The sequence below is a fragment of the Elephantulus edwardii genome, unplaced genomic scaffold, assembly GCF_000299155.1.
Source record: "Elephantulus edwardii isolate Elephantulus edwardi_28Jun2011 unplaced genomic scaffold, EleEdw1.0 scaffold00038, whole genome shotgun sequence".
Classification (NCBI taxonomy): Eukaryota; Metazoa; Chordata; class Mammalia; order Macroscelidea; family Macroscelididae; genus Elephantulus; species Elephantulus edwardii.
In genome coordinates, this window is record NW_006399788.1 from 15,768,937 (window position 1) to 15,783,857 (window position 14,921).

The 14,921-nt window shown below is 41.2% G+C and overlaps 1 protein-coding gene across 1 annotated transcript in view; it reads right to left on the bottom strand.

The window, feature by feature from the left end:
* Positions 1-4,719: 4,719 nt before the first annotated feature.
* Positions 4,720-14,921, bottom strand: part of NUGGC (nuclear GTPase, germinal center associated) — a 135,343-nt gene continuing 125,141 nt past the window's right edge. The window contains exons 16-21 of the mRNA XM_006884928.1: positions 14,261-14,418; positions 11,897-12,035; positions 10,379-10,487; positions 9,651-9,787; positions 8,451-8,541; positions 4,720-4,877 (exon numbers count right to left, since the gene is read on the bottom strand). Of these exons, the coding sequence (XP_006884990.1) occupies positions 4,720-4,877; positions 8,451-8,541; positions 9,651-9,787; positions 10,379-10,487; positions 11,897-12,035; positions 14,261-14,418 (792 nt within the window). The remainder of the gene's footprint in view (positions 4,878-8,450; positions 8,542-9,650; positions 9,788-10,378; positions 10,488-11,896; positions 12,036-14,260; positions 14,419-14,921) is intronic.

Genomic DNA, 14,921 nt, shown 5'->3' on the forward strand with positions numbered 1-14,921 from the left:
TCGAGTCGCCTGCGACTCATAGCGACCCTATGTACAACAGCCCTAAACTCCGCTCTGTCCTGTGCCAATTGCACTGTCTCTGACACTCCCATCCCAATATTCTCTGCCAGTCCGTGGGATATCACAATTCACAAACATTGATTCTTCTTCATTCTTCCTTATCCATTGCCCATCTTTCACATGCATATGAAGACATCTTAGTCTTTATATTTGACATTCTTGCTCTTTAGCACTTTGGAAAGGTTTTTGACAGTACTTTACCTCAAAGCAACAAATCTTTTGTTTTCTTGACTGCTCTTACCATGAGCGTTGGTTTCAGATCCAAGTAAAACAAAATCCTTGACAATTTAAATATTTTCTCTGTCTATCATGATGTTGTCTATTGATCTGGATGGGTTTTTCTTTTCCTGTTGTTGAGATATAAAACATATTGGAGGCTGTAATCCTTGGTCTTCTTCAGTAAATGCTTCCAGTCCTCTTTCTGAAAGCAAGATATGTCATCTGCATAGTGAAGGTTGTTGAGCCTTCTTCCAACCCTAATGCCACATTCTTCTTCATATAGTCTAGCTTCTTAAATTATCTGTTCGGTATACATTTTGAATATGTGTGTAGAGCTATGGAGTAAGGATACAATCCTGACACACTTTTCCTTATTCTAAACCATGCAACTTTTTGAAGAAAGCAAAAAGTCGTTTAAAAGAAAGCACAATGTAGTAACATTTTTAAAATAAATTAGTATAATAATGTAAAAAGATAAAAAGACAGAAAAGAAAGAAAAATCAAAATGAATGTCAGAAGAAACTGAAAATTGCTCTTGATTGGAAAGAAGCTAAAGCAAAAGGAAGAAACAGGGAAAATTGAATGAATTTGTTCAAATTTGTATTCGAGTTTTGTATATAAACTAGTAGAAAAAAAGGAAATAAATAAGAGTGCTGAGGAGAAGATATTAAGATAATCTTTCTTTCTTTAGATTATCATTTGTCAGTATGAATTTTTTTACTCTTATTTTTAACCTAAAACCAGTTGCCATTGATAGGATTCTGACTCATAAGTGAGTCAGGGCAAAACTGTGTTCCATGGCGATTTTAATGGCTGGATTTTTTGCAAGTGGATCACCAGATGTTTCCTCTGAGGTGTCTGTGGATGGACTCAAATCTCCAACATTTTTGTTTGTAGTTGAGTATTAACTATTTGCGTCACCTACAAACTCCACTTTTAATCTATCCGTTCTGAATAAAGTAGACTTCTTGTAGACAAAGATAGCTTGTATCGGCTTTTTCATAAGGAGCACTAGTGGCTTGATAGTAAGGAGTTGTGCTGCCAACCCGAAGACAGGCAGTTCAAATCCATCAGTTGCTCCACAAGAGAAAAATGAGTCTTCTTTTCTCATGTGATTTACAGCCTCTAAAAACTCGCTGGAGGATCAACAATAGCTGAATCAGTTGCAACTCAATGGCATACAACATTGGTTTTGTTATCCAATCTGATACGATTTGTCTTTTAATGAAATTTAGTATGATTATTTAGATGTTGCTATTGTTAGATGCCATCAAGGAGAATTTGACTTGTAGGGACTCTCTGAATAACAGATCTGAACCCTGTCCCATCCTGTGCCATCCTCACAATCTCTGGCACACTTTAGCCCACTGCAGCAGTTACTGTCTCGATCTACTTGGTTTAGGGTCTTCTCTTTCACTGTCCCTCCACCTACCCATGCATCATGTCCCCTTCCAAGAACAGCCTCTCCTAGCAACATACCCAAGTATATGAGACAAAGCCTTATTGTCTTTGTCCCCAAGGAGCACCCAAGGAGCATCCTTTTGGTAGTCAATTCAGCACCGTTCAGAGGCATAAATTCTTCTTCTGGCATCCTTAGCCATTGTCCAGCTCTCAATCACAGCAGCATAGCAAATAATTGAAAATACCATGGCCTGAATCAGACACACTTTAGTCCTCACACTAACATTACTGCTCCTCAGTAATCTGGAGAGGTCCCTGACCGTAGATGTTGATCCCCGATTGCTGGTACCAAGTATATTATTGTGGATCCAAGTAAGTTGAAGTCATTTACCAATACTTTGTATTATTTTTAACATGTTGGTAACTCTAGTAATATTAGGTTAAGTACTATTACTATCACCACTACTTTACAGAGAGAAAACCTAAAACTCAGGGAGTTTAACTAGCTAATAAAAAAGCAATAGTTCTTAAAGTGTGATCCTTGAAATAATTTTAGGGATATGCTAGATCAAAGTAATTTCATAATAATGTTGCTGCTTTTATTAGGTGTTGTTAAGTTGGTTTCATTCAATTAGTATTCTCTGCATATCACAGATTACTAATGCTATCTTTCATCACTACTGATTCTTCATTCTTCTTCATGTAGTCCAGTTTATCTTATTTTCTCAGCATTCATATAGAGTAAGTATCGTGAAAAAAACAGAACCCTGGAACACAACTCTCCTAATTTTAAACCACGCAACATGCTCTTTTTCTGTTTGAAAAACTATCTTTTGGATTATGTACAAATTTTGCATGAGCATAATTAAGTGTTCTGGAATTCCTATAATTCATTATGTTTCACACAGTCTAATGTCTTCACACAGTCAAGAAAACACAAATGACATCTTCCTGGTATTTTTTCTTTCAGACAACATGCATTTGACATCATCTATGACGTCTCCCTCTCAGTTCACATCCTTTTCTGAATCTCGCTTAAATGTCAGGTAGTTCTCTGTCATTGTTCTGATGTGACCATTTTTAAATTTTACTTGCATATTATATTAGTGATGTTGTTTGATAATACATAAATATTATTTATAATATTATCAAGATGTTCCTTGCAATCCTTATTGTATTGACATTTGTGCTAAGAGTAAAGATGGATAAAACATCTGAACATGTATCAAGGCAAGGACACTAAACAGCACTGTGAATGACTTTGTTCTTTACCTTTGTGTGTTAAGTAGGTTAAGAAACACCAATTTGACTTATTAATATTGTTAGTGAAATAGTTTATTATTAATTATGTTAATTATTCACCTGCCAGAGCATATAATTTTATTATGCAGTATATTTTTTTAAATGAGAACTACACTTACTGCACTTCTGCTGCCTTGAGGAAAAACACATGTGTGATTATTTAACTTGCAAACTGACCTTGACACACTTTCCATGAGACATCAGTTTTACTTAAAATAATAGCTAACAGAAAAATTATGATTAATCAGACTCGATTGCATGGTGAACATTGTCTTAAAAAGTAATGAAGTGAACTTGTCACTTTAAAGGAAACAATTGACATTATTTGTTGAAAACACTGATGCATATTTAAGCAAAAATGGAATGAAATTTAGTAAAACTGAATATTCTCTACTATGAGCCTGACAACGTCCTAATACTTCCTGACTTTCTGATGAAACTGGTGATGATATTATGAAAGAAGATTGCTTGATACTGAATAAAGAAAAGTGTCAACATTTGGAAGCCTCCTTGATTCAGTGAGCACATACTTTCCAAATGAACGGTGCCTGATGCCACAATACCATGCATTGATAAAAGAGCCAGTCAACGCACAAGGTAGACAAATTAATTTTAATGTAATGAAGAAAAACGTTCATAATTATGATTTCAGATTTCACATTGCAACTAATCTTGCAACTTTTCCAAGTTTGTACTATCAAAGAGGAATATCCAGGAATTAACTGAGAACACTATCGAAAATATTGCTTTACATATCTGTGTGAGACTGGATTTTCTTTACATACATCAACTAAAAAAGATTTATTGCAGCAGATTGCATGCAGAAGCAGATAGGAGAATCCAGCTGTCTTCCATTAAGCCAGAGAGTAAAAGTATTTGCAAAAAATATGTGAAAACAATGTCACTCTTCTCATGTTTTAAAAAGTAGAATTTTTTTCCATAGGAGTGTTGGGGAGAGAATGTTAAAAGAATGGGTACATAATGAATATTGCAATAGAACAGATGAAGGCAAGAACTGTCGGGAAGGAATATTCAATTAGGTATTATACGTATGATAACAATTTGGAACTAGGTGTGCATTGCAGGGTGGACTGGGGGAGGGGAAGGGGAGAAGCGAGAAGAAAGTAACAATGAATGAAAAAATAAAAATAAGAAAAAGAAAAAATTTATTTTTTCATAAAATATTGTATTATCATCTAATATGATTAGTATTGTTGCTCTAAGTGAATGGTTGAGTATTTTTAAATTTTCTCAGTTTTAGTGTTTGACGACAGTAACTATCAATAGACATGACTTACATAAACAAAAGCTCTTTAGGGCACGCAATAATTTTCAAGCGTGAAAGGTCCTGTGGTAAAAACATTTCAGAATGGCTGGTCTCAGACAACACACTTGGAAAGCTGTAATGCCGTGTGCTGTGTCCAGGCTCCCAAACCTCTGTTGTTTCCATGGCCTAATGCCACTTCCTTACCCAATAGTCTCTTCACTATTAAAACAGGAAATAGAACTGAGGTCCTCACACTTTAGAACTCCATTAGAGATTGAAAATGACTCTTTTTTTATAACAGAAGAAAATGAAATCATGTTTCCCAGATATTAATCATGTCAGACACAATCTATTGGGTCTATGCGGTACATTAAAAACCAGTTGGTGAAAGTTCTTTATTAGATTTGAAGAACAGAACAGGCATAATTCTGATTGTTTGGCTATGGGTTTATTTTTCACAGCTCTAGGGCTCAGGGACTAAAGCTGTGTTCTGGGGGGCGGGGTCCGGCTTTGCTGGGTGACATTCTCAGGAGGAACTCCTGCATGCCTCTCCTCAGGACGGCGTTCTCGGCTACCTCCCTCAGGCTCCTGTGTAGCTTTTCCATCTCCCTGTACTCAGTCTTGACATCTGCACAAGAGTGGACAACACGCCATCAGGAATTAATGTCCTTTTCAGAAACGGCCCGGAAAACAGATCCCCCAATAATTCCGTTATGACCTAGTCATGTATCCCAGAATGTGAGGTCTGGGAGGGTGCTTAGTGATCAGATATGTTAATCCTCTTGGTTTAGAAATAATCTGAATCAAGCCAGACATTCTTGCTCTTGACATCTTAGCGCTGGGTCACCCTCTAAAGAAATCTAAAGCTCTCCAGTTAAAAAAACAAAGCAACTCTGAGGAATCACTGGGGAAATTTACTCAGGCTCTGTGAGAGCCTCGTGGTGCAGTCTGTAGGGAGTTGCTCTGCTAACCAAAGGTGGTGCATATCTGGCCGTTTGAATCCACAAGTGGCTCTGCAGGACAAAGATAGGCAATTCCCTTCTGTGCAGCCTACAGCATTGGAAAGCCCGCTGAATAATCAGCTATGAGTTAGCTCCAACTTTATGGCAACGTGTCCTCTGTGTCTGTAACCGCTCAGTGGAAGGAGATACAGAGCATAACATACATCAATACGTTCCTACGAATCCTCTCAAGGCATTTCTTTCTCTCCTGTATCTGGTCCTTTCCTCCAAGCAATTGCTGTTCTAAATGAGTATGACCTATTTCAGCATCTCTAACCTTCATCTCATGATCAGCAATCTAATTACATCCTCTTTGAAGAGACACTTCACACACCAGCCTTAGGGTTGATCTGTCTGTTCTTGGTCCCAGTGTTGCTCCTGAATGTCTTTCAAATTTGAACTTTCTCCACTCTGGTAGCTAAGAGGTAAAAATTGTGCTGCCAATCCAAAGGTACGTGGTTTGAATCTATCAGCATGGGAGAAAGATGGGTAATCTCCTCCCACGCGACTCACTGCCTCTGAAAGCTGGCTGGAGAGTCAGCTATGAGTTGGTTCTGACTTGAAGGCACACAATAACCACCACTGCGCCACAGATATGACTTAGACTAGCTACCCAGAGCCTAGAATTCAATGGGACATATAACCAGGGGTCATCTTAGAACCTGTCTATTTTTCCAGGAGGCTTCTTTGCTCTCTGCATCTTAAATCTTAACTATGCTTCACAGCTCGGGTGGCTTAGTGGTAAGAAGCTGCACTGCAATCCTAAAGGCATGTAGTTTGAATCCACTAGCTGTTCCATGGGAGAAAGTTGGGCACTCCCCTCCCATGTGATTAACTGCCTCTGAAAATCTGCTGGAGGGTCAGCTATGGGTTGGTTCTGACTCAATAATACACAACAACAACGCTTCACAGCTAGGACTCCACTTCCTTTAAGCTTCTCTGAAGCACCAGCCCTATTGTCTTTTGAATTGCTAGAATAACTATCTTACACCTGTGTGACGCATCTCCCTTAGATCTTTGCTTGAACATCACCCTCTCAGGGAGACCTTTCCTCACCACTCCATTCTCTGCTCCCAGCAAGCTCCCTTCCCTTTTCTGCTTTATTTCCCGCAACAGCACTTATCCCAAGCTGGCATGTCATATATTTTACAGAGTGTTTTGTTACTGCCTGTCTCCATTCCAACTAGGCTATAAAGTTCCATGAAGACAGGAATATTTTCGTCTGCACTGTATTTTTGCTTGAACACTGTTTGGTACCTAGAAGGTGGTGGTAATTACTTGCTAAATGAATGCTGTTCAAATCCACTAGCTGCTCCATGAGATAATGATGGGCGGTCTCCTCTCATGTGATTTACTGCTTCTGATAAACCACTGCAGGGTCAAAGGTACATGACATGACATGACATGATATAACATGACATAACATAACATAACATAACATCATAACGTAACAACTCATTGCCATGGACTTGAATCTGACTTATAGTTAACTCTCCTTTGGGTTTTCAAGACTTTAAGTCACATGGAAGAAGATTATGTCTAACTCCTCCCCAAGCAGTGGCTGGTGGATTCAGACCACCTGAGAGTGTTGGCCTGTGAGTTACCAGCACAGCTTGCTATGAAATACACCACCAGAGCTCCCTATGGTCTTACCAATCAAATTGCAAGCTCTTTGGGGGTACTTTTTAGACTACCTGGCAACCTAGCCAACTGGCACAGTGGCCCTTACATAGCATAAAAATATGCTGATGATGTGAAGAAAATAGGCATAAGTTATGACAACAGCCACCTACATTAATGCTTTGCACCACCCAGAAATTCCATTTAAAGCTGCTTTAGTCAATGTACAATCCTCCTTTAGTGGTGTATTTTTTTAAGCAAGCATATATGCTATATTGTTGATTTTGTTTTTGTCGCATGGCTTTGGAAAACCCCCATGTGTTAGAGAATAGAGCTGCTCCACAGGGTTTTCCTTAGTTGTAATCTTTATGGGAGCAGATACCCAGGCCTATTTCTTCCTCAGAGAACTCTTGGATGGATTTTAACTGCTAACTTTTTTGGTTACAAGCCAAGTGCAAATTGCTCACTCCATCCAGGAACTGTGGATCTGAGTTTACTTGTGAACCAGTGCTTTACTGATAGACATTTGAGTTGTTCCACCTTCTAGAATTACAAGCAATGATACCCTGAATCACCGTGCATATGTGTCATTCTGCCCATGTTTGAAGAAAAATTCCTAGAATTGCAACTCCTGGTCCAAAGTTGTGTGCATTTTCAATTTGGCTAGTAATTCCCCAAGTGCTTTTTGGACCAGTTTATACTCTTACCGGTAATATATAAAGTTCTGGCTATATATCTAATGAACAAGAAAGTCTCAGACAGAGGAATTGGTGGGGCTGGACTAAACGGCCTGCATTTCTGCACGAGATGAACCCTGCCCAATGATCCACTCAGCAGCATCCATGTACATGACCCCAGAGAGTGGCAGGAAAGGAAGGTGACTGTTGTCTGTACTGGGCCCCCTGCAGCTGATGCTGCATTTACAGGCTGCTGGCGCATTAAGGACAACCTTTACACACACACACACACACACACACACACACAGAAAAAAAAGAGGAACAATTTTATGGACACAGCAAAGCAGTATTGTGAGAAGACAATATTTAAATTTGCTACTTTCTTTATAAGAAACCAAGGTGCTCAAATGACACTACAGTCAAATATTCAGCAACTAACCAAAGGATTAGCAGTTCAAAACCGCTTTCCCCCTAGTAGGTCTTGAAGAGAAGGAAGTTGTCATCTGTCCCCTTAAATACTATAACCGAGGACACCCTGTGGGGCAGTTCTCCTCCTCACATGTGGTCTCAAGGAGTTGAAGTCAACTAACACCCTAACTCTAAGGCTTAACAAGAAGACATTAGGAGGCCTTGGGCACATGCACATGATTTATTCTGAGTCTCTACTTATGCATCAGGAACCACTGAGAACTATTGTGAGGATCCAATGAGATGCTGCACAGAAGACCCTTGTACAAAGCTCAGTCTCAGATGCTCAGCACAGGGAGGCCAAGTCCTAACTCCCATCATCAGGTCTGTATTTGCCCTGGAAATCCTTCCTGATTTTTAGAAATTCAGTAAGGAGCACTCCTAGCTAGGTGTGTCTGCACGATCAGTCTTTACGCAATGTTTGAGTGTATTTACCTGCAAGCTCCTTGTAGAGGCCAACTTCCTGGGATGAAGCAAGGCTCAGCATGGTGGAGATACTCGCCTTCACCTTCTCTGTGATTCCATTCTAGATGCCAAAGGACATTCGCTCTGTTAGGGCCGCACAGGCCAAGCATAGTGCATTGTATAAAAAGAGCTCCAGACAAACTTCTGGAGTATAAAGGGTTACATAGTGGGGTTCCCAAATTCAAGATCAAGTCCAAGGAGGAGCCACTTTAGAAGACATTGAATGGCCCCAAGTGTCATGGGGGCAACAGTTACGTGGAGTCTGACCTGCCTCAGCACCTTCTTTCTTGTCTATCGAGGCTTGAAATACTGACTCCCAGAATAAAAAACTAACTAGGGTGCACTGAAGTGTGAGGAAGAAGACAGCAATTACAGAAAAGGGAAGAAACAGGAGAAGCACCATCCAAGCCCAAGTCTAGTTACTGGATAGATGTTGAAGAAGGATGAGTAAAAATAATCACTGTCCCCACACTGGGGAGTTGGGGAAGAATACTGACTACCCCGTGGACTGCCAGAAGAACAAACAAATATGTTTTGAAGGAAGTGTAATGAAGGGGTTCCTTAGAAGCAACTTCGTCTCTCACACTTTAAGCATGTTGTCAGGAGAAGTGGGTTCTTAGAAAGACGTCGTGCTGGGAAAGAGGGACTGTCAGAGGAAGAAAGGAAGACCTTCAACTGGGTGGATCGTCACAGTGACTGTAACAATGGACTCGAGCATGCCGGAGGCTGTGAGGACGGTGCAGGACAGTGCAAAGCTCAGATCTGCTGTTCATAGGGTCGCTGTGAGTCATAGTTGATGGGACAGCTCATAATAACAGGAACCTGATTCCTCTAACTTCCTGGGGGGGGGTACTTGTTAACCTCAGTTCCTTTATCTACCAAAAACTTTTCCCTATTCTAAACACATTGTACTTCCCTTTCAAAAACAAGGATGCCTTTCTCTAGCCTGGCAAAGTCTGGTTTTAAACCTGGACCTCCTTACATTATTGTTTTTACTTTTTTCTTCCACACTCAAATCAGGACCCAAAGTTTCAGGCTCAGTCCCACTTTTATGGAAATCACCCATCTCTATTGAGACCCAAATGATGATTATTTCTTCCACCATCTGGACCCACTTCTCCCATTCACCAGGAAACTCCCCGGGAGTGTAACGCAGAGAAGGGACAATACCTTCAGTTGTTGAAATTGGTGCTGCATCCTCTCCTGAGCCCTTTCAAACATGCCCTCTGCCACCTGCTGCTCCACTCCTCTCCTGAGGGCATCTTTCATTCTCTCACAGGCTTTTTTGCCAGTGATTTGAGCTGCCTCTAGGGAAAAACAAATGGTAATCACAGTCACTCCATAGCAAGGGCTTACTGAGAAATCTTTAGCATGAGGGGGAAAATATAGATGGGAGAGAGAGAGAGAAAGTTAGTTCATGTTTATTTCCACGATAGTGGAAATAGTTTTAATAAGAAATAATAAAACAACATGCATAATATCTAGATAATAACTATCTAATGAATGAATGAAGTGGAAGCTTACAAAATCCTGGCCCCCCAAGGTGGGCTGCCAAAAGGAGAAGCTGGGAAGTGAATTTACAAATATGTCAGTGAAAAAGAAAGAGAGCTGGCTAGTGGATTTTCCAGTTTCATTAGCTGAGAAGCAGCATGTAAAAGAGGAGCAGGGTGTCTAGACAAAGGCGGAGGGAAAGAACAGGAAACAAGCAGATCAAAATGGTCCACTGAAGACCTCTCCCCACACACCGGCAATCATCTGCCGGTGGTTTGTAGAATAGAGCATCGTATGAGATTTGAGATGCAGGAGGACAAATGCTGTGAGGAGAAATGGTGGGAAAGTCACTAAAGGAGTTGATAGCAAACAGAGGAAACGGAACTATTTCTTCCATGTAACCAAACCTTCATAGCAGGACTTCAGGTCGTTCTGAACAGAGGCGCTGAGAGACTCGTAGATCCTCCTCTTCTTCCTGAGGATGTGTCCCTCCAGGCCTCCCAGGATGGCGCTTATCTGAGAAGCCAGGTTAACAAAAGTCCACATGTGACCATCCCGTCAACAGACACAGGTTAGGCATTCCTGCATACGGCCACCATTTCCTCCTGCCTTATCCTGTGGCTGCTTGTTCACACATTTACTCCACCACTAGGCTGTAAACTTCTCATAGGCAGGACATTTGTCATAAGCATCTTTATATCTCAAAGGGCAACTTGTAGGGGAGAAGTCACAGTGCCTTACACCTTACACATCTCAACAAATGTCTGCTGAGTTGAATTTGGGAATGTGTGAGGCAGCCTTCAGTGCTGGCCCTCCTGCATGGTGCAAGACAAGCTATTTCTCTAGGACCGTCATACAAAGAAAGCGGCTTACAGAAAAGAGTTGTGAGTGCTCAAAACTAAAGAGTAAGCCACAAAGGGGGCACTTCATTTCTGTAAACTTCACTGCTTTGGAAAATATTTCAGAACACTGGCAAAACATGATAAATGATAGGTCGGTGAAGGTGTTACAAGTGATGCTGAAAGCTGTGCCGCTGGTGTGTCAAAAATTAGAAAGGTCACCCATGGTGGACAAGTTTTAATAGTTTAATAGTTCCTAGATTTAGACAGACCAGGAACCAAGACTGGCCATCCATTTCTTAAATAGCAGCCCTCTGAAAACCCTATGAACAATAGAGGAACGCCCCTATTGTTACGTGATAGTATTCGAGGTAGAGTCCAGATTGGAAATCAATTGAAATAAAGCAAAATAGCTGAAAACCATCCTTAAACATAGAGGGTTGGCAAATGAGAGGAAGATCCTCAACCAGACAGACTGACACTGTGACTACAGCAATGGACGTGAGTGTGTCAGAGATTGTGAGGATGGCACAGGATAGGACAGGGTACAGATCTGTTCATATGGACACTATGGGCCCCATTTTACTCAACAGCACCGAACAATAACAACAACAAGTTAATCAAAAGGTTGGTAGTTTGAATCCACTAAGGGTGGGTGGGGTGATGTTTGGAGGAAAAAAAATACCTCAGCAATCTGCCCTTGTAACAATTTCAGCCTAGAAAACCTCTGAAGCTCTTCTATTCTGTGACATGGGGTCACTACAGGTAGGAATCAACTCGATAGCACATACAACCACAGCAAGGCCAGATTCTGTGGGGAGTCCTTACATGCCAAGTCTACCTTCTACAGACTCTTGTATCACTGTGGGACACATCTTTCCAAGGTGCCCTATACCTCTGCTGCTATCTTAAGCCTGTTTTTCTTTCCTCTACCCCATGGATTTTCATGTGACAGCTCCTCTTACGTGGTAATTTCAGATCCTGGAAGCTCCAGGGGAACAAGCAGGAAGAGATAAACTCTAAGATCTTCAGAGCAGAAAGCTACTCTCCAAGTGTGCTGCCCTCTTCTGTTCATAAGGCACGTACCTCTTGGATCAGGAAACTTCTTTTGCAGCTATCATATTTCCAGCCATGTCTAATCCCAATTTCTGTCATTTTCTCCTGCAGAGAGTGTTTAAAAGCATCTATGTGAGGCATCAGGGCTGAGCCGGTGGCTTTCCCCGTCCTACAGAAGAAAATAAAACAGAATAGTCAGAGAGAACAATTTGTGAGGCTAAAAACAAACAGGAAACTAGCTGCTATTCTTTTAGTCTATTTTGAGCAAAAAAGAAGAGGTGGGAGATGGAGCAGTTACCAAATTCCTTTAATAAGGCAGAGATTGTGATCCTTTATGTAAGGGCCTTCACAAACAGTGTGAATTCCCATTTTATATATGAAAATAACTAAGGTCCCAAAAAGACTGCAGATGTGCCCAAGGTAGAGCCAGCATGCGACAAAACCAGAATTTGAGTGTTGATCTGCTTAACTGTAAAACTCAGCCTTTTCAATGTCAAGATACTTCCACTTAAAAGGGTAGGACTTGGAGTGCACTTCAAAAGGCTGGTATAATTTAGGAGTTCTGGTGGCCTAGTGGCAAGATGTTGCACTGCAATCCCAGAGGTACACAGTTTGAATCCACCAGATGCTCCACTGGAGAAGGAGAGGCATTCTCCTCCTGTGCCAGTCTGATGCAATTCAATGGTACATATACACACAAAAGAAAGAAATAAAAGATTTTTTTTTAAAAAAAATGCTTGGTATAATTTAAGAAAAGGAAAAGGAAGACTTATTCCCCATAGAGACAGCAAAATGAATGAAGTTTCAGAATATCACGGGAGCACAAACGAAAATTGTAGAGACTGGGGCTTTAGATCTCAGCTCTCTACTTAACAAGCCAGGTGATAACAGAGAAGGTGTGTAATTCACATAAATTCCAGTGCTTTAGTGTACAAGAACAACAAAGCAGAAGCCCTTTCAGAAGATTATTGGAAGAATTAGATAAAATAATAGATGCAATGGTCTTTGCAATCACTTGTTATGTGTTGGAGAGTTGGACAATGGCTAAGGAGGATAGAAGGAGAACTGATGCCTTTGAGCTGTGGTGCTGGAGAACAGTATTGAGGGTACCATGGACTGCCAGGAAAACAAACAGCTTCATCCTGGAAAGGGTTAAACCGGGAGGCTCCCTGGAGGCAAGGATTCTGAGGCTCCGTCTAACATACTTTGGACATGTTGTGAAGAGAGACCGGTCCTTGGAGAAGGACATCATGCTTGGGAGGGTGGAGGGACAACGCAGGAGAGGAAGGCCCTCTATGAGGTGGATTGACTCAGTGACTTGGGTAATCAGGGTGGGTGTGTTGGAGACAGTGCAATTGGCACAGGACATAGCAGAGTTTAGGGTTGTACACAGGGTCGCTATGAGTCGCAAGCGACTCGATGGCACATAACAACAACAACAACAACAACAATACATGCAAACTGTCTAGTGTGATATAGTTGTGCTTGCCTACATACCAGTTTGGCTACAACAGAAGGTTTATGCCTGGCAGTTGCGCAGGGAGAGATTAGAAAAAGCAGGTTGGAAGCAGGTGAGATGTTTTGAATGTTATTCTGAGGAAACTGGAATTTATCCTATTGTTGTTGATGATGATTGCCTTCCAGCACAACTCATAGGCACCCTATGAACAAAAGGCCTGAAGCATCTGGGACATCTGAGACGGGGACAGGAGGAATGACGAGATCCAAAATGTGTCAAGGAGTTGGGAATGGAAGGAGGAGGCAGTAAGACAGAAGCAGAGGTAGGAGGATGATCCAAACAGCGCCAGGTCACGTGAAATGCCAGTGGTGACAGACAGGGGAGGTTGGTGGTGGGCTGCTGCATTTGGGATTTGGAGGATTTTGGTTCTGTTGATGGAAAAAGGGATTAGAGACTAAAAAAGAAAGCAAAGAGGGGCACCAAGATGGGGCACCCCTCAGCTTCCACTTATCCAGGCCATCTTTGTGAGCATTAACAGAGTCAAAGACACCGAGAGTCAGCCCTGAACCATTTTTCCTTTTCACATTTGGGGAAAATTCTGAAGGCCCTATGTTTGTTCAACTCCAGTCTCTCCAACCAAAATACCCTGTCCTGGGCTCAGCTCCATAAGAAAATTGATCCCCTGCTGCATGTATGAGATTTTTAAAAAATAATGGGAAGGATAATATTAGTCTGAAAGCAACATCTCAGTGTCTACTGTAGGTCAGCATGGGAAATTTACAAGTACAGAGAACCAAGAAGGCTCTTGTGGTTTGCCAAAGATCAAACTACTTCTTATACTTGCAGATCAAAAGCACAAGATCTTAAAGATGAAACTGTGGCCCAACATTCTTCAAATATTTGTTCATAAAGGAGAAACATGCAAGATGTTTTACCTAAAAATGCCTCCAAAGATAGGGTCGATCTGGTCATAAATCGGCTGTGTGATGGCTTCATTCAGATCGATTCTTGCGAGAGTCCTGGAGGCATAGACACCATTTTTCACGCAAACAGCTTTCAGAGTCTGGTGAAAACCTTGGTTTCCTTTACTCCTCTAGAAAACGAAACAATAAATTAGGAGAGTTAGTAGGCAACAGTGAGAACATTATATTATCAGGATTACATTTATTTTGGCTAACTGGGACTCTCATCTAGAATCAAAGGGTAGAGACAATACAGTCTTTAAATATTTTATCAATAGAGACAAGTAAACAGCAGTCACTCCTCCAAGCTGACAAGGTCTGTATTCACCTTTATTTCTGCAATTCTGTATGGGCCTAGCATAGTACACTCCTAGCCATTGACAGTAGAGAAATGGTCCAACCATCTTTACATTCTCAACATTTGGCAAGTTTTGTTGTTGTTAGGTGCCATTGAGTACAACTCATAGCAACCCTATGAACAAAAGATCTGAACCTTGTTCTGTCCTGCACCATCCTCACACCTCCTGATAAACTAGAGCCCATTGCAGCAGTCATTGTGTTGATCCACCTGGTAGAAGGTCTTCCTATCCTTTGCCGACTCTCCATCCTTCCCAGTATCATGTCCCTCTCCAAA